The sequence below is a fragment of the Oncorhynchus nerka genome, unplaced genomic scaffold (assembly GCF_034236695.1).
Source record: "Oncorhynchus nerka isolate Pitt River unplaced genomic scaffold, Oner_Uvic_2.0 unplaced_scaffold_83___fragment_2___debris, whole genome shotgun sequence".
Taxonomy (NCBI): domain Eukaryota; kingdom Metazoa; phylum Chordata; class Actinopteri; order Salmoniformes; family Salmonidae; genus Oncorhynchus; species Oncorhynchus nerka.
Genome location: NW_027040339.1, coordinates 196,443 through 218,668, shown reverse-complemented (window position 1 = coordinate 218,668; position 22,226 = coordinate 196,443). Strand labels below are relative to the sequence as shown.

The 22,226-nt window shown below is 41.8% G+C and overlaps 1 protein-coding gene across 1 annotated transcript in view; it reads left to right on the top strand.

Moving 5' to 3' along the window:
• LOC115122570 (neuroblast differentiation-associated protein AHNAK-like) overlaps positions 1–22,226 on the top strand; it is a 44,724-nt gene that overhangs the window by 4,946 nt on the left and 17,552 nt on the right. The window contains 5 exon segments of the mRNA XM_065016542.1: positions 10,807–10,862; positions 20,526–20,585; positions 20,874–21,031; positions 21,253–21,482; positions 21,912–22,224. Of these exon segments, the coding sequence (XP_064872614.1) occupies positions 20,875–21,031; positions 21,253–21,482; positions 21,912–22,224 (700 nt within the window). The 5' untranslated portion in view covers positions 10,807–10,862; positions 20,526–20,585; position 20,874.

Genomic DNA, 22,226 nt, shown 5'->3' with positions numbered 1-22,226 from the left:
AGGGCTGTGTCCAGGCACTCTGTGTTTGCTTGTGCCTAAGGACAGCCCTCAGCTGTGGTATATTGGCCATATCCCACACCCCCTCGTGGCTTATTGCTTAATTATAACATGCTAAATGTTTCTGTTTAGTGATAGATGAGAAAATGAATTGATGAGCTAAACCACCTCCACTTATAAGCCCAGTCAGAGAATTAACCAACTATACAGATGGACATTCAGTGAAACAAAATCACATTGATTGATTAGAACAAGTCACAGTCTTTTGGTCGGGAGACGGGCCTAGGCTACTAAGTGGCTGCGAGTGAAGAGTAAACTAATCCACTTGTTAAAGCTACACAACATTGCTGGCAAAATGTTCTGATCAGTGATAATGAACGAGCCAACTAGACAAGAGGATCTTGAGCAGCACTCACCTCAACTAAGCTAACGTTTCTAATCCTAGCATAAACACTATCCAAACAAAGATTTAGTGGAAAAAAAATACAAATCAGACATTGTCTCAATGCAGCTGAAAAAGTAGAACATACTAACAATTTGATGCCTTCAATTTCATTAGCATACTTTATTCCAATATGTTCATCGTTCAGTGATTTTTTATTTCCACAGCAGTTCTTTATGGATCCATCCAGTTATAATTAAGATTATATATATATACATTTTTTCATGGGTGAAGTGACATGCCTTGCAAAGTTTAGAACTGCCAGGATGATAGTAGTAACGGGCGCTGCCTAGCAACCATCAAGAACTTAAGAGCGTAGTGAGTGCCAAAGCCACCTCAGCATTATGGCTACATTTAAAACTAAGGCAAAACTCTGCCCATAACTTTTGGACTATAGGATTCCCAGATGGCATGGATTATTCAGTCATTGTTAGTTTTACACTTAAGGCATGACTCTGCCATTGTGCTGTAGAATTTGTGAATTTTGTCTTTTGTGTAATAAATTATATACATTAGTTTATAATGAAATATGTGTACATTTTTGTTAACTATTAGTTATGTTCCAACATTCCCTCTATCTTGTGCCAATATCAGTTATTTTTAAGTCTTGTTTTCAATAGTTTATATTTTTTCAAAGAGATTGTCAGTTGGATAGGCTCTCTGCAAGGTTTTGTATAGCTTATCTATCATATGGACATCCTTTTTCAGATTCAAATATGTTTCCTGAAAATCGAAATGTCTTGATATGAAACTTTCAAGTTGCATGTATTTGAAGATATCTACATTGGTCCAAAATTGCTTTTGAATTCTGTCATGGAAATAATTTCCTATTACCAATTTTTATTTGACCCTTTATTGTACCAGGTAAGTTGACTGACAACACATGATCATTTACAGCAACGACCTGGGGAATAGTTACAGGGGGGAGGAGTGTGGGGGGGATGAATGAGCCACTTGGAAGGCTTTAGTTTACCATGTGGAATAGTTTATGGATGATCAGTTGATGTTCAGATGTGTCTGTTACTTGAACACTGTGAAGCATTTATTTGGGCTGCAATCTGAGGTGCAGGTAACGCTAATAAACTTACCCTCTGCAGCAGAGGGAACTCTGGGTCTTCTTTTCCTGTGGAGGGCCTCATGAGTGCCAGTTTCATCATAGCGCTTGATGGTTTTTGCGACTGCACTTGAATAAACTTGAAAAGTTCTTGACATTTTCCACATTGACTGACCTTCATGTCTTAAAGTAATGATGGACTGTTGTTTCTCTTTGCTTATTTGAGCTGTTCTTGCCATAATATGGACTTGGTCTTTTATCAAATAGGGCTATATTCTCTATACCACCCCTACCCTGTCAGAACACAACTGATTGCCTCAAATGCATTAAGAAGGAAAGAAATTCCACAAATTAACTTTTCACAAGGCACACCTGTTAATTGAAATGCATTCCTTGTGACTACCGCATGAAGCTGGTTGAGAGAATGCCAAGAGTGTGCAAAGCTGTCATCAAGACAAAGGCTACTTTGCTTCTACTTTGAAGAATCTGAAATATAAAATATATTTGATTTGTTTACTTTGAAGAATCTGAAATATAAAATATATTTGATTTGTTTACTTTGAAGAATCTGAAATATAAAATATATTTTGATTTGTATAACACTTTTTTGGGGGTTACTACATGATTCCATATGTGTTATTTCATAGTTTTGATGTCTTCACTATTATTCTACAACGTAGAAAATAGTAAATATAAAGAAAAATCCTTGAATGAGTAGGTGTGCCCAAATTTTTTGACTGGTCAAGGTTACTTTAAATTACATACCCAAATCTAACTGCCTGTAGCTCAGGCCCTGAAGCAAGGATAAGCATATTCTTGGTACCATTTGAAAGGAAAAACGTTGACTGGTACTGGAAATGTCGTAAGTAAAAGCCCTGGGTGGGAAGTTGATACAAATCCAAATCAGGAAGGTTAAAATCACCCCCTGACTTAAGAAGATAAAAGCTTTCCTCTTTATTCTGTAAGTTTTATTTGACAACATAAAGTCTGTTATGACCGAGTATAGTTATTTAAAGAATTTCTTCGGTAGGGTAATTGGTATTACCGAGAATAAATCTAAAAACTTTGGGAGCCATAACGACGCCATTCTGAAGATTCTACCTGTAAGATATATGGGAGGTTTGTTCCATTTAGTCAGATCTGCTTTCATATTGTTGAATAATGGGATAAAGTTACCTTTATATATTTGTTGTTTGTTGTCACTTATTAACCGTCTAAGTATTTAATATTTTTTCTGGTCCACTTAAAGAATTGCTGTAGATCATGAGTTATTCCTAATTTTTTTTTTCTGAAAATAGTTTTTAGCAAGGGAGGCATTGAGTTTTCATTATTGGTCTGGTATATCAGGATATCATCTGCAAATAAGTTTAGTTTATATTTATGTTTACCAATACTGATGCCTGTTACGTTTGGGTCCTGTCTAATTCCTTCTGCAAGCAGTTTAATTGCAAGTGCAAACAGGAGGGGGGAGAGGGGACATCCCTGGCATGTGCCCCTTTCTAAAGAAATTGAATCAGATAATGTTTTATTTGACATATATTTTTTATTACTTGTATTATTTCAGCTGGAAAGTTAGTTTGAAAGGTAATTGTCACTCAGTGCAAATGGTGCCTTAATTTAGTATGTGTTAACGGACACCTATCCTAGGCGATAGTGGTTTCACTATCACAAAGATAACAACTAAGAAACACAGAAAAAACTTGACAGTATTAACGCTGTAACCTTACACAACCTTGCATATGTGCAACCGTGCAACCCCCCTCCACCTTTTAACTCCCTTTATACAGCTCTGACTAGAGTTGACATGTGGCGAACAGATATAGGATCTTTAATTTGATCACCCTTAATTTGATCACCCTGTTGATCACCCTACAAATTTGTAGTGTATTCAAGGTTTAACAATTATTATAAAGTTTGTAATTTCCACAAATTCAGACTTGATTTGCCCTAACTAAACAAAACATTTATCAACCCCTACAAAAATGTAAATTTAATTATAATCCACAGAAATATTCACATTTCCCGTTGCTGCAGGATTATTTTCCTGCTGTGCGAAACTGGTCAAATTAAGATCCTACATCTGTACGTACATGTTGTTTGGAATGGAATGCCTAAATATCATTGTGGCAGTGCGAGGAATGTTAATTTAGACTTATATTTTGCTTTGTTGAGGTTGTTATCTTGCTGGCAACAGATTCTGGCTCACATATGTTTTTTAACCTGTAATTTGTTTACCTCCTTCTCAGCACTTGTTTCCAATCATAGTTGTTCTTGTACTCTGAAATAAAACCGCTAGCCTATAGAACGTGCAGAAAGTTGCACAAGTCAAAAGGTTACAGGTGTGTTAAACACTATGTATCAATATGTCATGTCACTGGAAGACGTTATAATGATTAATGTCAACAATAACTATAGAATGTAATAGAATTTCAGGTATTAAATGGAGATTTGCAAAGCTCCATCACTTTAAGATTAAAAATGGAGGTGTGCTATAAGCCTGTAAATACCATTAGTCACTGGTGACATTCACACAAGCAATAAACAGTGTTCCTGCCACTTTGGGTCAGACAACAAAAGCCTACAGTACAAATAACAATACTTATTTTTTCTTTTTTGTATACCATCCTTAGTTGTTGGTGCATTTTGATGCGTGTTGGAAACAAAATGTAAATCATTTCTATATAAAGGATATATTCCACTTGCAAATCAGTGTAATAAATAATTTCAAGTTCAGTTATTGAACGATGTTATGTTGTTTGATTTTGAGGTTTTACGTACTGAAGAATAATCACATTTTCCTCTGCCAAATTTTTTTATTTTTATCTTTGCTTATGTAAAACCTCTCTCTCTCTGCATTTCTCTCTCTGGTCTGTAAACTAGTCAGGTCAGTTAGTAGTAACAAATGTTGCTTTGTCAGCTGATCAGTCCACCCCTTCGATTGCAACTACTCCCCACAATAAAGGAAGGAGGAAAACATTGAGATAATTCTGTTTGATAACATTGGAATAATTCCGCAACTAAGGATGCATCCCAAATGGCACCCTATTCCATTCATAGTGCACTACTTTTAACCAGGGCCCATAGACCCTTAACCAAATCTTGCCACTCACTCACCAGGGTTTCACACTTCATTGTTTTATTAGTGTTCTTATCACAGTCACCATTCAATCTATTCTTTATTGTTGTCTTGACCGACAGATCCTTTGCTCTCTGGTTTCATTCACTTTCACTGCCTCTTTCAGAGACAAGACTAACTCACTAGGTATTTACTAAACTGGAGTGTCTCTATGGCTCCTTGGCACAATCATGTACAGAGATCCATTCAGTGATGATGATTGTAGTTGCACAACCCAACAGAATAAAGAAAGAAAGAAAGAAAAAAAAAAGAAAAAAAAAAGAAGAAAGTGATTCTGTTTTGTGGCTGAACCCTGTGCTGACATGCTCTGGGTGGCAGACAGCACACGAAGAGGCTGGGTAGAGTGAGTGCAGGACATTTCTTTGGAGTTAGTCACTGCGAGAGAGAGAGAGAGACAGGAGAGGAGAGACTAGGCTCTGTTCCAGCTGGCCTGACAACTCTATCAAGGAATGTGGTAGAGGCAGGGTGGGGCCTGCTCAGCCCCGTAGAGCACAGCACAACACCCATCCCAGGGCCTGGCCTGCTCAGCCCGTTAGAGCACAGAACAACACCCAGCCCTGTTGCCTAGCACGTTGGTTGCTCTCTTAGCAATCTAGCTAGAAGGTGGATCTCAGCCCCGTAGCCTGTTGCTTCAATCTCTTAGCAAGCTAACTGCTAGGGCTGAGACAGGGCTGGAGGCTAGGGTGGGGCCCAGCCTCGTAGCCTATTGCTCCAATCTCTTAGCAAGCTAACTGCTAGGGCTGAGACAGGGCTGGAGGCTAGGGTGGGGCCCAGCCTCGTAGCCTATCGCTCCAATCTCTTAGCAAGCTAATTGCTAGCGCTGAGACAGGGCTGGAGGCTAGGGTGGGGCCCAGCCTTGTAGCCTATCGCTCCAATCTCTTAGCAAGCTAATTGCTAGCGCTGAGACAGGGCTGGAGGCTAGGGTGGGGCCCAGCCCCGTAGCACAGCACAGCACCTAGCCCTTTAGCCTGCTGCTCCTTTAGCAAGCAAGCACTGCCTGAGGTAGCCTAGCCCGTTGATCCGATCCAATAGCAAACAAGCTAGCGCTGACATGGTGAAAAGAACTTAGGCACATAGAAATAAATAAGTTTGTTTGACTGACTAGAACGGGGAAAGCCCATCAGATCACAGACATTTTGACAGTACACTCATGGTACAATCAATATTGCTAGTCAGTCAAATTCCCAAGCCAGCCCTACACAGCTTTTATTTGACTAGGCAAGTCAGTTAAGAACAAATACTTATTTTCAATGACAGCCTAGGAACAGTGGGTCAACTGCCTTGTTCAGGGGCAGATAAACAGATTTTGACCTTGTCACCTCGGGGATTTGATCTTGCAACCTTCCGGTTACTAGTGCTCCAATGCTCTAACCACTAGGCTACCCTGCCACTAGCGAGTTAGCTAGCGCTGATCACTCCTCTGTGTGTACTGCTGAGCTGGTGATGGTCAGCAGTAGTCTGGGGGCCACGCTGTTTCCTTTCTGGATTCAACCCACCTGAGATTTGTTCAGCTTAGTTTTGCAGTGACCTTGAACTAGTTTACCAAAACAGTACTATGATAGGTGAAGGTGTTTCCCCACAATTCTCAGAACATTTCTGTATCTGTCATTCCAGTCGCCTTGCTTTAACTAATGGTGTTCACTTTACCACATAGGTGTGACCAATAGTAAATAGTGTTTTGGATGTGTGATGCCCATGTAACAAGTGAATGCAAGTCAAGGTTGACATTTTCCTATGTTAATAGCACAATTGACAATATCCATTTATCTAGTCAGAAAATGTTTCCAAACAGACATTAAAACAACCAATGCAAATCAGATCAACCTTACCTGAATCTGCTTCCTTGAATGGAATACAGAGCCCACAAAGTTGTCTGTTCTTTTAACCAATCGATTGGCCAACATTTTTCAACGTCTATTTTTCTATGTGTTTTAATAAAATCAACTCTATGTATTGAGCTTGTCTGATGCTTTAAGCTTACGGATTGATTAAATAAGACAAATGCCCCAAGAGGGCGCCAGAGATCTAGATAACCAGAATAAAAAAAAAAAACTTTAACCTGACCATCCTCCTCCTGCTGCTGGTACTGGCTTTAAAATATTCTGCCGTTACTCTCCTGAAGTTGCCGGTAATAGGCTACACCAGGAGTCGGTAACATTTCTCATGTGGAATGCCAATTTATCTTACCATTTCAACCGATCTGTGTGCAAGTTATGGTTTTCATATGCACTTTTTTTGTGAAATAGTTTAAGTTCATTCATAATAACTTATTCTTTTCTCAAAATCGTTGTTCACATGGTTCATCAAAATTCCCTCCAAATCTAAATGAAATTGATGCAATCCTAAAATGTAACTTCTATTGCTTTTGCCAACTATGTCAAAAAATTGCCTATATAAATCCAACAAATAAAAACATTGCAGCCTGCAGGTAGAAAATATCCCGATAATAATAAATATCTGTTCAACCATATTCAGCCTGTCTGCAACAAACTTGGAACATTTGATCAACTATTAGCTTGTGTTGGCTGAAGCTTGCAACATTTTATAAAATATTCTGGGCCCTCAGAGTTTCCCACGCCAGTGAGCTTGGGACAGACACAGCTGTAGGCTATTTGCGCAAGCGATAAGAAGCAGTGCTTGACTTGGGCAGGAGCTCACTGGAGCCGAGTACCAGCACCTAAAATGTTCTTCTGCTCTATTCCTCTGATAGAATTAGCTAAAAGTTATTGTGGAACTGCACCTAAATATATACAATACCAGCACCCAAAATGAGTGACCGGAACCTAATTCAGTCCACGTCAAGCACTGATAAGAAGTAATCAGGTAGGCCTATTTTATGACGTTTCCATTGGATCAGAGCACTGATAAGAAGTAATCAGGTAGGCCTATTTTATGACGTTTCCATTGGATCAGAGCACTGATAAGAAGTAATCAGGTAGGCCTATTTTATGACGTTTCCATTGGATCAGAGCACTGATAAGAAGTAATCAGGTAGGCCTATTTTATGACGTTTCCATTGGATCAGAGCATGACATTTTTCCCCTATCACGCTGAGTGGTAATTGAAAGGGAAAGAGCTGGAAATATTTTTCAAATACATGGAGGAACTATTATCATTCTCAAGGGATGTAAAAACAGACTTTTCTTGCTGTTTGAGGTGAAGAAAACATTACTTTGAGATGCTCCACAGCTCATTAGTGGTGGTGTGTTAAGCAGAAATACCATCAGATGCTCAAATGGTCACATTTATATGCCTACATTTGCACGCAGGCCAGGTAGCCTATAGACCTACTTCTATGCGTGCACGTCCTTACTCAACATTGACAGGAGCTCTAGACTAAATTGACAAAACTCGTAAATGGAATGAAATATACCAAAACTTGTTTCTCACAAGTGTAGCATAGGTTGTGTACTCTGGGAGGTGCATGGCGGTCGGGCTAACACCCTAACGACCGAACAATCGGACCAGTCGACTGATTGGCGTCCGCCCTACTACATATGTTGTTGATCTCCCCTTCGTGACAGGAGACAAATGAATACAACGCCTCTGGTGTCTGCTAGTTTAGACAGCTGCCGTACCCTGAGTCTCTCTATGCAAACACAGTGACAATCCGACCTCGTATCGCTTGGTGTTTATCACCACTGACCTATCTATTTCAGTACCAGGCAGAAATAACCAACCAGCTAGCTGCGCCAACAATAAAGCAGTAAGGATAGGAAGATGTTTTAGTTTGACGGTGTTGTGATGAAAGACTTTAATGAGGGTTTGAAATTACTGGTGGCTGGGGGTGGGGGTGGGGGGATCAGTTAAGGGAGAAACACTTGTTGGATCCGTTGCCAGACCCTATCGCTATAGACAACGACATGTAGCTATGACGTGCTTGGTTTCTGCTCTTCTACAACTTCAACAGGAAGCACAAACGGAACACCGGAGTGATGCATAACTATAAATCAAAAGCTTAGATCCAATTTGTTAACACTGTACCTGTGCTTTGCATCAAAGGTTTGCGTTTGACACTCAAACTAGTTCAGCCTGTCAAGTAACCAATCAAAATCCTGGAAAGCTTTTCGTATTTTTTTTTACCCTTTACTATAACTATAACTTTGACTTTGAGTTCTGTTTTTCAACTGAAAGTGTCTCTAATAAACAAATAAAACAACAACCTGTTTGCTGGTGGTGAGGGAAGATAAATAAATAATAAAGTCTCTTAGGATTGTAAACACATTTATTTGTTGTACTTTTTTTGAGGTATTGAACAGTTCAGCTTTATACAACAACAGGGGAGGAGGCAGCAGACTAATGACAGTTACAAAAAAAAACTACTTGTCTTTAAAGAATTTTGAAAATGGGGCAGGTTGTCACTGGTCCTGTCCTGTCTGTGAGGAATCCAGTCCACCATTTGCTGTTGCTGCTCCAGAGGAAAGACTCTTCTTTGTTTCACAGTACCCTCGTCCAGTCTAAGCAGTAATCTTCAAACGTGGACAGGAATTGTGACCTAAGCCGAAATGAAAGCATTTTTAATATAACGTACCAAGTTCAGCTTTTACTGTCTAGACAAATGGCAAAGTTTTATTTGAAAATAAATATATATCAATTCCAAAGCAGTTGGCTAGCATATGCTTATACAATTATAACTTCGAAAATATAGTCGTCTCAAAGCTTAATAAAGGCTGTGCTGAAAATGACCATAATCATTCAGGAAATCAGAATTCTCCAGATACTTTATAGTATGAGTCATGAGTCTTAAATCGGATAAGTATGAGTCATGAATCTTCAGACATGTGCTAGTACAGTGAGCTCCAAAAGTATTGGGACACTGGTTTCCATCCGACTTTTTTATGTGAGTAAAGCTCATGTCGAATAAAAAAAAAAATATATATATAAGGACATGCCTGATGGAAACTGAAATTTTTCAGTTAAACTTTCTAAATATCCACAAACAACAAAATACGCTAGACAAGGTGGGATCTTTTTGTGTCTGTAAAATGATTTAAGTGAGAAATGTCGGTGTTGTCCTCCCCACTACTACAACAAAATGTCATGGGTGTGGGAATACGTTCTGGAGGCGCTATAACCTCAAGCGAGACGCTATCTGTTATGTTGGCCTAAGGCTAGTCGCTAGTTGTTTCTAAGATGTTAATAGACCTTAACTGAAAGTGAATCTTGGCTAAACGTATTAGCAGCCACATGCAGACATCAGGCCTACGGGAGATAGCAGCTGGGTATGTGAGGTGTGTGTACAAGCCAAGGTGTTGACTCCCCAGGGGAACATTATAAGTAAAGGGCCAATACCTCGTGACTGTTTTTGTATGGGACTGATTTGGCAACGTTTGATAGTCCAGCAATATGCGTTCAAACATACTAGTCTTTGCATTGAGTTGGGAAACTGAAATGACCTGCCTGAAGTGTATCTTGTTGTGTTGAGTGATCTACGGTGCATATTTAGGATGGTATGGCTGCCTGCTATGGTATGGCTGCCTGCTATGGTATGGTCTGCCATATAATTCACATTACCCACTGGGCACAGACGTCAGTTTAAACGTCTAGTTTTGATTTACATTTGGTTGAGTTGTCCACTAACGTCAATTTAATGTGAAATCTTTCTAAACATTTAAACCACGTTGTTGGATTTAAGGTAAACAATTTGGGTGAAAAAAAGACAAAATGTCCTTACGTTGATAAGTTTTTGCAAATCCAATCAGTTGTTCAACGTCATCACATAGATTTGTTGTGACGCAGCAGTAGCTGCATACACATCATTTAAGGGAGTGTTTTACATAATTGGTACTCTTTGCCATCAAGACTTCATTCTCACCCAGGCAGGTTCATTATTAATGTTTCGGAGTGCCCCTCCAGCTGATTAAAGGAATTCTCTCTGAGGTGAAAGTTCATTGCATTGTTAGGAAGGACACAATCACAACACACTGCAGACGTCGTCATGTAGACTAGATATCCCTGGACCAATAGCGTAGAAGTACGGGCGTAGTTTATGCATTTGTTTCTATGTCTTTCCGAAAGCCATCAATGCCATAAATGTCTTGAAGTTGGTTGCTCTCTTGTGTGAGTAACACATGCAAGAGAGGTGTGTGGACGTGAGAATGAACCTAACTAGTCGATCAATCAATGTGATTAACTCCTATTCCTCTTCTCTCTCTCCGTGTGTCCCTCTGTTAACAGACCAACAGGAAGCAAAGAGACAGAGCCCTTGGCCTTGCTTGAGCAATCCAAAGTACGTAAGTGTCCTTCATTCAAAGATATAGTCCTCCAAGATGTTGACGACAAGACACAGACTAAACACAACACAAAACATATCAGTTACTGTAAACTGAATATCTCCACAAATATAATAGAGTTCATCTTGTTGCTGTCATTTTGTTTTGTTCAACAGCATTCTATTGTCTTTGTTGATTTAGACCTTGGTGATTCTAAAGTCAGACTCTAGAACCTCTTTAGGAATGTTTGTCACAGAACCTTCTTTGAACCTGGAAGGTCATGTCTCCATTCAGCTGTGAAAGGCCTGCCTTGGAGAAATCTGACACCCTGTGTATGCCTCCTCTTTGCCCCCCATGCCATAGCTCGACCACCTGTTTAGTCCAGCCCCCCACCTTTAATATGAAATGGCAAGTCAAGCACTGCCAGATCACACTGTTTAACTGTTGGTAGTAGCAGCTGCGGCAAGATACATTTTTAGTGTCCAAAGTCTAAGGAATACCAAACCGCCAAACAGTATGTAGACAATATAGCCAATAAGGGCAGAAAGGAAACAGGCGTATACAGAATTGTTCTGTGGTCAGAAAGAGGCGGGTTAACTAACTGGTTAGGAGCTGCCATTGTCAGAAACCAGAAGCTTTCTGGTCGGGTGGTCTGTCCTCGTGTTCCCTGCAGGCTTTCTCTCATAGCACAGTTACACAGCAAACCACAATGATGATGTATGATGCTCATCCCCTTCCCATTCCTTCCCTCCCATTTCCCATTCCTTCCTTCCCATTCCTTCCCTCCCATTCCTTCCTTCCCATTCCTTCCCTCCCATTCCTTCCTTCCCTCCCATTTCCCATTCCTTCCTTCCCTCCCATTTCCCATTCCTTCCCTCCCATTCCTTCCTTCCCATTCCTTCCCTCCCATTCCTTCCTTCCCTCACATTTCCCATTCCTTCCTTCCTTCCTTCCTTGCCTCCCATTCCTTCCTTCCTTCCCTCCCATTCCTTCCTTCCCTCCCTCCCATTCCTTCCCTCCCTCCCATTTCCCATTCCTTCCTTCCGTACTATTCCTTCCCTCCCATTCCTTCCCTCCCATACCTTCTCTCCGATTTCCCATTCCTTCCTTCCCTCCCATACCTTCCTTCCTTCCCTCCCATTTCCCATTCCTTCCTTCCCTCCCATTCCGTCCCATTCCTTCCCTCCCATTCCTTCCTTCCCTCCCATTTCCCATTCCTTCCTTCCGTCCCATACCTTCCCTCCCATTCCTTCCCTCTCCCATACCTCCCCTCCCATTTCTTCCCTCCCATTCATTCCCTCCCATTCCTTCCCCACAATTTTCTTCTTTGACATTTTTTGTGCCCAAATATTGACTTTCATGTCTCCCTTGAGCACATTTCGATGAGCTCAATGATTTGATTCGAGTGTGGTGTGTCCTTCAACAGGTAGATTTTTTTTTGTTGCACTCAAGGCACAGAGAGATAGAAATGGAAGAAAGATAAGTTGTTTGACTGCTTTCTATGACTGCTTGTCTGTCGTATGATTCCATGAACACAAGTCTTGTTCACTGTTTGTTTTACCCCTCAGCCAGCTGGTCATGTGACTTTACATTACAGCAATACAGTGTTGTTTACCCCTCAATACGCTGGTCATGTGACTTTACATTACAGCAATACAGTGTTGTTTACCCCTCAATACGCTGGTCATGTGACTTTACATTACAGCAATACAGTGTTGTTTACCCCTCAGCCAGCTGGTCATGTGACTTTACATTACAGCAATACAGTGTTGTTTACCCCTCAATCAGCTGGTCATGTGACTTTACATTACAGCAATACAGTGTTGTTTACCCCTCAATCAGCTGGTCATGTGACTTTACATTACAGCAATACAGTGTTGTTTACCCCTCAGCCAGCTGGTCATGTGACTTTACATTACAGCAATTATACAAACCATAGTTTCCCTCCTGATCTGTGTGTCTGTTTGATGTTAAGAGTTGGATTACGGTACTTAACAGTTGTTTCCTCTTCCTGCTCATATTTCATTCCTTTCCTATATTGTTCTTCCCTGTCTCCTTTCCTATAGAGTCCTTCCCTGTCTCCTTTCCTATATTGATCTTCCCTGTCTCCTTTCCTATAGAATCCTTCCCTGTCTCCTTTCCTATAGAGTCCTTCCTTGTCTCCTTTCCTATAGTGTCCTTCCTTGTCTCCTTTCCTAGAGTCCTTCCCTGTCTCCTTTCCTATAGAGTCCTTCCTTGTCTCCTTTCCTATATTGTTCTTCCCTGTCTCCTTTCCTATAGAGTCCTTCCTTGTCTCCTTTCCTATATTGTTCTTCCCTGTCTCCTTTCCTATATAGTCCTTCCTTGTCTCCTTTCCTATAGTGTCCTTCCTTGTCTCCTTTCCTATATTGTCCTTCCCTGTCTCATTTACAAGCATTTTGCTACAGCCACAATAACATCTGCTAAACATGTGTATGTAACCAATACAATTTGATTTGATCTCTAGTGTGAGGAGATTGTCTAAGTGAAAGCAAGTTGGGAGAAACATAACATTGTGTCGTTAATGGACAGAAAGACTGGAAATATTAAATGAAATTCACTAATAAATAACTGGAACATTTAAACAGTTCTTCTCTCTCTGTTTTCTACAGAGGTTGTAAAGCAGCTGTCTGTGGTTTTAAGGTCCCTGGCATGATGACAAGTTTACTTCTAGGCTGACATTCCACAGGAACTGGCCCTGGAACAGTTAGGCCCCCCTCCCATGTTCTCCCTCTCTCTCACCCCCCTGCTCTCACCCCTCCCATCAATTTGTTCTCTCCACTCTCTCACCCTCTCCTCCCCTCCCTGTGTTCTTTCCTCTCTCTCACCCCTCCCTCCCCTCCCCTGTCTCCTCCCTCTCTCTCTCTCTCTCTCTCTCTCTCTCTTTCTCTCTCTTCCTCTTCATGTTTCTCTCTCCCCCACCCATTCACCCCTCCCTCCCCTCCCCTCCCTGTCTCTCTCTCTCTCTCTCTCTCTCTCTCTCTCTCTCTCTCTCTTCTCTCTCTTCCTCTTCATGTTTCTCTCTCCCCCACCCATTCATCCCTCCCTCACATTCTCTCTCTGCCACTCCCAGTACACCTTGCCAGGAATATGTCAAAACTGTGAGAACAAGGACTGCCCAAATAATTCTCTAGATCATGAAGCTATGTTCCAAAAGAGGGAGGGAAGCGGGAACAGGAAAATACACAACAGTAACGAGGCTATATACAGGGGGTACCAGTACAGAGTCAATGTGGAGGCTATATACAGGGGGTACTGATACAGAGTCAATGTGGAGGCTATATACAGGGGGTACCAGTACAGAGTCAATGTGGAGGCTATATACAGGGGGTACCAGTACAGAGTCAATGTGGAGGCTATATACAGGGGGTACCGGTACAGAGTCAATGTGGAGGCTATATACAGGGGGTACCGGTACAGAGTCAATGTGGAGGCTATATACAGGGGGTACCAGTACAGAGTCAATGTGGAGGCTATATACAGGGGGTACCGGTACAGAGTCAATGTGGAGGCTATATACAGGGGGTACCAGTACAGAGTCAATGTGGAGGCTATATACAGGGGGTACCGGTACAGAGTCAATGTGGAGGCTATATACAGGGGGTACCAGTACAGAGTCAATGTGGAGGCTATATACAGGGGGTACCAGTACAGAGTCAATGTGGAGACTGTATACAGGGTGTTACGGTACAGAGTCAATGTGGAGGCTATATACAGGGGGTACCGGTACAGAGTCAATGTGGAGGCTATATACAGGGGGTACCAGTACAGAGTCAATGTGGAGGCTATATACAGGGGGTACCAGTACAGAGTCAATGTGGAGGCTATATACAGGGGTACCGGTACAGAGTCAATGTGGAGGCTATATACAGGGGGTACCGGTACAGAGTCAATGTGGAGGCTATATACAGGGGGTACCAGTACAGAGTCAATGTGGAGGCTATATACAGGGGGTACGGGTACAGAGTCAATGTGGAGGCTATATACAGGGGGTACCAGTACAGAGTCAATGTGCAGGCTATATACAGGGGGTACCAGTACAGAGTCAATGTGGAGGCTATATACAGGGGGTACCGGTACAGAGTCAATGTGGAGGCTATATACAGGGGGTACCAGTACAGAGTCAATGTGCAGGCTATATACAGGGGGTACCAGTACAGAGTCAATGTGGAGGCTATATACAGGGGGTACCAGTACAGAGTCAATGTGGAGGCTATATACAGGGGGTACCAGTACAGAGTCAATGTGGAGGCTATATACAGGGGGTACCAGTACAGAGTCAATGTGGAGGCTATATACAGGGGGTACCAGTACAGAGTCAATGTGCAGGCTATATACAGGGGGTACCAGTACAGAGTCAATGTGGAGGCTATATACAGGGGGTACGGGTACAGAGTCAATGTGGAGGCTATATACAGGGGGTACCAGTACAGAGTCAATGTGCAGGCTATATACAGGGGGTACCAGTACAGAGTCAATGTGGAGGCTATATACAGGGGGTACCAGTACAGAGTCAATGTGGAGGCTATATACAGGGGGTACCAGTACAGAGTCAATGTGCAGGCTATATACAGGGGGTACCAGTACAGAGTCAATGTGGAGGCTATATACAGGGGGTACCAGTACAGAGTCAATGTGGAGGCTATATACAGGGGGTATCAGTACAGAGTCAATGTGGAGGCTATATACAGGTGGTACGGGTACAGAGTCAATGTGGAGGCTATATACAGGGGGTACCAGTACAGAGTCAATGTGCAGGCTATATACAGGGGGTACCAGTACAGAGTCAATGTGCAGGCTATATACAGGGGGTACCAGTACAGAGTCAATGTGCAGGCTATATACAGGGGGTACCAGTACAGAGTCAATGTGCAGGCTATATACAGGGGGTACCAGTACAGAGTCAATGTGGAGGCTATATATACAGTCAATGGGGTACAGGGGGTACAGAGTCAATGTGCAGGCTATATACAGGGGGTACCAGTACAGAGTCAATGTGCAGGCTATATACAGGGGGTACCAGTACAGAGTCAATGTGGAGGCTATATACAGGGGGTACCGGTACAGAGTCAATGTGCAGGGGGTACCGGTACAGAGTCAATGTGGAGGCTATATACAGGGTGTACCAGTACAGAGTCAATGTGGAGGCTATATACAGGGGGTACCGGTACAGAGTCAATGTGCAGGGGGTACAGGTTAGTTGAGGTAACTGAGGTAATATGTATATGTAGGTAGAGGTAAAGGGACTATAGATAATAAACAGAGGTCCTGGATGGCAGGAAGCGTGGCCCCAGTGATTTACTGGGCCGTTCGCACTACCCTTTGTAGTGCCTTGCGGTCGGAGGCCGAGCAGTTGCCATACAAGGCGGTGATGCAACCTGTCAGGATGCTCTCGATGGTGCAGCTGTAGAACCTTTTTGATGATCTGAGGACCCATGCCAAATCGTTTCAGTCTCCTGGGTCTCTCAAATCCTTGAATGTCTCTATTGCAGATGCAAATAAGCTCTGAAATGGGGAAACAGTCAGATGACCAACAGATCCCGGTGTAGTAGAGGCTAATCATGAAATGGGACGTTATGTTTTTTTTTGTGTGGCTCTTTTGATGATTTCTAATTCCTCTGATGAATGCAATTTTGGAGGGCTCAGGTGTGTCACGTGTGGTGTGTGCGCGTTCGATCTCTAACATGGCGTGTTGACTTTGAGAAAAACATGCACACACACACACACACACACACACACACACACACACACACACACACACACACACACACACACACACACACACACACACACACACACACACACACACACACACACACACACACACACACACACACACACACACACTCTCTCTCTCTGTTTTTGATTTACTTAGAATACATTTTGGTCATGATAATCCGGATCCGTTTTAGATTGTATTACTAGCTAGCAGTGTCAGTTGACCTGAGTGGAATTTGATCTTCATGAGTTAATTAGATCAAGCCGTCTTTGATTAATAACACCCTATTCCCAATGTTGTGCACTACTTTTGATGGGCCATTGTCAAAAGTATTGCACTATGTAGGGAATAAGGTGTCATTTGGGATGTATCCTTTGACATTGCAGATTCGGTAGGTCTGCGAGGTTGCCTTGTTAAAGTCACTCCCTTTAGCTAGACTGGCTGTGCTTGTTGTTGGGTTTTAATGTACCAGCAGGAATAGAATCTCATAGCTATGATCTGATTCATATCTAGAATTACTTACATTACGGTATATGTCATTTCGAAAGCATGTGCATTCTAGAGAGAGAGAGAGAGAGAGAGAGAGAGAGAGAGAGAGAGAGAGAGAGAGAGAGAGAGAGAGAGAGAGAGAGAGAGAGAGAGAGAGAGAGCTAACATTTTCATTGCAAGACGAGACAACATCATCTTTGGTGTAAATATTGTTCATACTGTATTTACTGTCTTGTCTGTTTCCATGTTTCTATAAAATCACATGTTATTTGTCACATGCTTCGCAAACGTAGACGAACAGTGAAATGCTCACTTACGGCACTTCCCAGAGAAAAAAAAAAGAGAAAAACATTTGAAAAAATATACCCAACATTTTTGAACGATAGTGTATTACAAGTCAAAAGTTTGGATACACCTACTCAATCAAGGGTGTTTCTTTATTTTTACATTGTAGAATAATAGTGAAGCTATGAAATAACACATTTAATTTAACCTGGCAGGTCAGTCTTATTTACAATGACGGCCTAGGAACAGTGCGTTAACTGCCTTGCTCAGGGGAAGAACGACAGATTTTTACCTTGTCAGCTCGGAGGATTCGATCCAGCAACTTTTCAGTTACTGGCCCAACGCTCTAACCACTAGGCTACCTGGCCCAACGCTCTAACCACTAGGCTACCTGGCCCAACGCTCTAACCACTAGGCTACCTGGCCCAACGCTCTAACCACTAGGCTACCTGGCCCAACGCTCTAACCACTAGGCTACCTGGCCCAACGCTCTAACCATTAGGCTACCTGGCCCAACGCTCTAACCATTAGGCTACCTGGCCCAACGCTCTAACCACTAGGCTACCTGGCCCAACGCTCTAACCATTAGGCTACCTGGCCCAACGCTCTAACCATTAGGCTACCCGATGCCACATATGGAATCATGTAGTAACCAAAGTATATTTGATATTTGAGAATCTTCAAAATGGCCACCCTTTACCTTGATGACATCTTTGCACACTTTTGGCATATATATATATATATATTTATTTATTTATACATGGTACAGAACAATCAGTCAGCAAACGTTTGAAGAAATATGTTTTTCTGTACAGTATTCATCTGAACGTTCTTTCCATAAAGGTCAGGAATGTATATTGAACACTGGATCATTTATCTTCAGTCAAATGGCACCCTGGATCTTGGTCAAAAGTAGTGCACTATCTAGGGAACATTTGGGATGCACCCTACACCGTCTTCTTGATGAATTAGGGTCCCTTTGAAAACGGACGTAATTGTCCGTCAGTATCTAAAGCAATGGTGTAACACAGGCCTCCGCTGTCTGCGTAGGTGGAGGTTGATACAGCATAGACATGGCTTATGTAATTACAGGGGTGGGATGTTGGAGGAGTTGACATTAACCAAACAATGGGTTATCTGTCCCCAATGTGTGTGTTGGACGGGACAGGCACTTCACCCTGGCAAGTAAACCATGTAAACAAAACACTTTCTTGCTGTGTTGTATTTTGTGGCGCACTTTTTGATCGTTCCTCCCTGTCAAAGTGCTTTATATCTCAGAGCATTTCCTATTACTCCGTACGGAAATCCAAGAGACTCCTTTTTGTATGGTATGTATTCATTTGTGGATGTCCATTACCCATTTCTTATGATATGTTACGAATTGTAATTCGTATGAAATGTTATGAATTGCATTTGTACAATATGTTACTAATTGCAATTTGTGCAATATGTTACGAATTTGCTAAAAAAAAAGTACAACATTTGACAAATTTGCGAAACGTATGATATGTTAAGAATTCCAATTTGTTGTGGTCAACGTTAGCTAGCTGGCTAACGTTAGCACTAGGGGTTAGGTCCAAAGGGTTAAGGTTAGGGTTAGCTAACATGCTAAGTAGTTGCAAAGTCACTAAAATGTAGTAAGTAGTCGAAAAGTTTCTAATAAGCAAAAATTGTCTTGTGATGAGATTCGAAGACGCAACCTTTGGGTTGCTAGACGTTTGCCTACTCATCCACTCAAACCAACCATCCTCTTTTCACATTTGCCTTCAGTAACCATCTGTCTTATGTCACCATACCAAACGTAACATATCATGCTAATTTGAGTTTCCCGGATTTACGTTTTCTATGTTACGTGTAGGCTATGAGACCAGGTTGGATATGCAGCATAATTTTGTCTGTTGCATCACAGTTCATTTACAACAAAATGGGCCTTCCCTAAACCTGTGAAATCAAAGGGTGGAACCCAATAATCCCCATCTGTAAAATTATACATCCAGTATTATTTATGTGCTTTCACAACCTTGAACACACCCTGAATATGCCCAGAGAATTGACGATAGTTACAAATGTGGAGGTCTATTTCACAACAAATAGTTGACAGAAAATAGTCTTGTCAGCAGTCACACCAGGGCGCTACATCAAACATGGGAAATTACAGTTGGTTCTTAACCTTGACTGAGCTATTTCTATACGGCCCGATGTGTACAAAACAAGTTCAATAAAATTAAAATTAAAAGTATGTATATTTATTTGTGTGTGCATATGTGCATGTCTAAAGAACGGCAGCTACAGCTACATTGTTCTCAGTATGGACATTGGAGGTGTAGACTGCAGGATCAGGCAGCTTTCCTCAGGGCAGGGTGTGGTCACAGTCCAACTCCAACCAAATTTCCACACCGCACAGGAGAAAGGGAGGGGACCTGAGAGTTGGCTGGTTTTATAGGACAAGGCAATACTACTCACCTATCAAGGGTTTTTTAGCACCATCTATTGGACTTTGCATATATCTTGGCCATTGCATTTTTTTAACCTTTATTTAACTAGGCAACACATTTAACTAAGAACTCATTCTTATTTCAATGACGGCCTAGGAACAGTGGGGTTAACTGCCTGTTCAGGGGCAGAACAACAGATTTGTACCTTGTCAGCTCGGGGATTTGAACCTTTCAGTTACTAGTCCAATGCTCTAACCACTAGGCTAACCTGCCGCCCCATATATCTTGGACATTGCATATATCTTGGACATGGCATGTATCTTGGACATTGCATGTATCTTGGACATTGCATATATCTTGGACATTGCATATATCTTGGACATTGCATATATCTTGGACATGGCATGTATCTTGGACATGGCATATATCTTGGACATGGCATGTATCTTGGACATTGCATATATCTTGGACATGGCATGTATCTTGGACATGGCATGTATCTTGGACATTGCATGTATCTTGGACATAACAACAGCTTGTTGTAACTATGCAATGAGTGACAGGTAGAACATGGTTTTCGTAAAAACAAATACACATGCAAATACGTCAGGTGCCTTAAGTTTGGTACACATTTTTACAGGGTTTTCATTTTTACAGATGTGAATGGTTTGCTGATGATATGAGAAAGCATGTTCACGAGTCAACAGTACTTATGTTACGTCATGTTTTGTTTTTCAGGAAAACCAAGGCAGAAACAAACGACACCAGAGCATAGACAGAGGACAAGAAAAAACAAAGGTATTTCACCTACTTAGAAATCACCTTAAGAAATACTATAGTCTTTGTTTGCATTTTATATTTCTTGTGGTTTCTCCTCTCTCTCTCTCTCTCTCTCTCTGTCTCTCTCTCTCTGTCTCTCTCTCTCTCTGTCTCTCTCTCTCTCTGTCTCTCTTTCTCTCTCTCTCTCTCTCTCTATGTAAAGATCCACCCGTGAACTAACTTAATGTTGATGGTCTTGAAAGTGTCTGAGATTCTTCTTGTATTGAAAAGCTCTATGTAAATGAAATATATGATTCATTTTTAAAGGATGGCTGAGGAGGAGGAAACCAGGGAGGTGCTCTTCTCTGACTGGTCGGGTCCAGAAAAACAGGGAATGACCCTTGAGCAGTCAGGCGAAGGAGAGATCTATGTCAAAGAGGTGAAAATGGAGTCGCCTGCTGGACGCACTGGAAGAGTACATGAGGGTATGTAACGGCGTTAGAATTGCCCTTATGTACAGTATTCATTTTCTATAATACATTGACTTAATTGTTTTCTACTGTTATTGAATCTCCCGATATCTTATAATTTGTGTAAGTTGATATACAGTAAGGTTTGATTGATCTACCTTTCTTTTTTCAAAGTAGATTTTTGACCGACAGATTTTGACATGGTATCAATGTCCTCTTGTTTCTTCCCCTTTAAGGTGATCAAATTGTGGGTGCCACCATCTATTTTGACAACATGAGTTCCAAGGAGACGACGGAGCTCCTCAAGACCCTAAACAAACACAAGGTTGGACTGAAACTACAGAACAAGGACAAGTCACCATGCCGCTCCCCCATGGGCACTCTGTCACCCTGCCGCTCCCCAATGGGAACTCTGACGTATGAAGGGAGAGGAAGGGTTGGAGGCTCCAGCCAAGACATTATCCTGGTATGTAGCTATGTTTACTGTGCAAGCAATGTTAAGTGTATTTACTTGTGTGATGGTGCGGCAAAGATTGGACTTTTACAGGATTTTTATAAACTTTTCAATGGCTTTTACGTGAACACTAGTGTTGGGGTCAATTCTATTTAACTTCAACTGTCAATTCAGGAAGTACACTGGAATTTCCATTCTCTTCAATGGTTATAAAATAAGGAACATTTAGATTTGTAATTAGAATTAGGTTAACTTTCTGAATTCACTGGAATTGAAACGGAATTGACCTCATCCTTGGTGAACACAGACTTCTTGAATTCAGACTTGTCTCAAATGATCAATAAGTCTTCTCAAATAGACTAAATGTTCATAACAACGTATTATTACCTAAATATAATAAATTCATGAATTACTGATTTCACCTTCTTTTGATGAGAACAGAGTGGGGATGATGAAGATTACAAGAGAATATATTCCAAGAAGATTAAGCCCCGGCTGAAGTCTGAGGATCTGGCGGAGGGCGTGGACGTCCGTACGGAGCGTCACAGCAGCACCAGCACCGACGGCAGCACGATCACTACCATCACCCGTCGCATCACTACCTACACTGTGGACATGCCAGAGGGCGTGGACGAGCAGCTTGATCTAACCAGCCCAGAGTTTAAAGGGCAACGGTACGAGCAGTCAGGAGGGGGCAGCTCGTCTCAAATCCGAGTTTTACACGGAAGCGGAAGCTCTTCAGGTATAGGAGGTGGA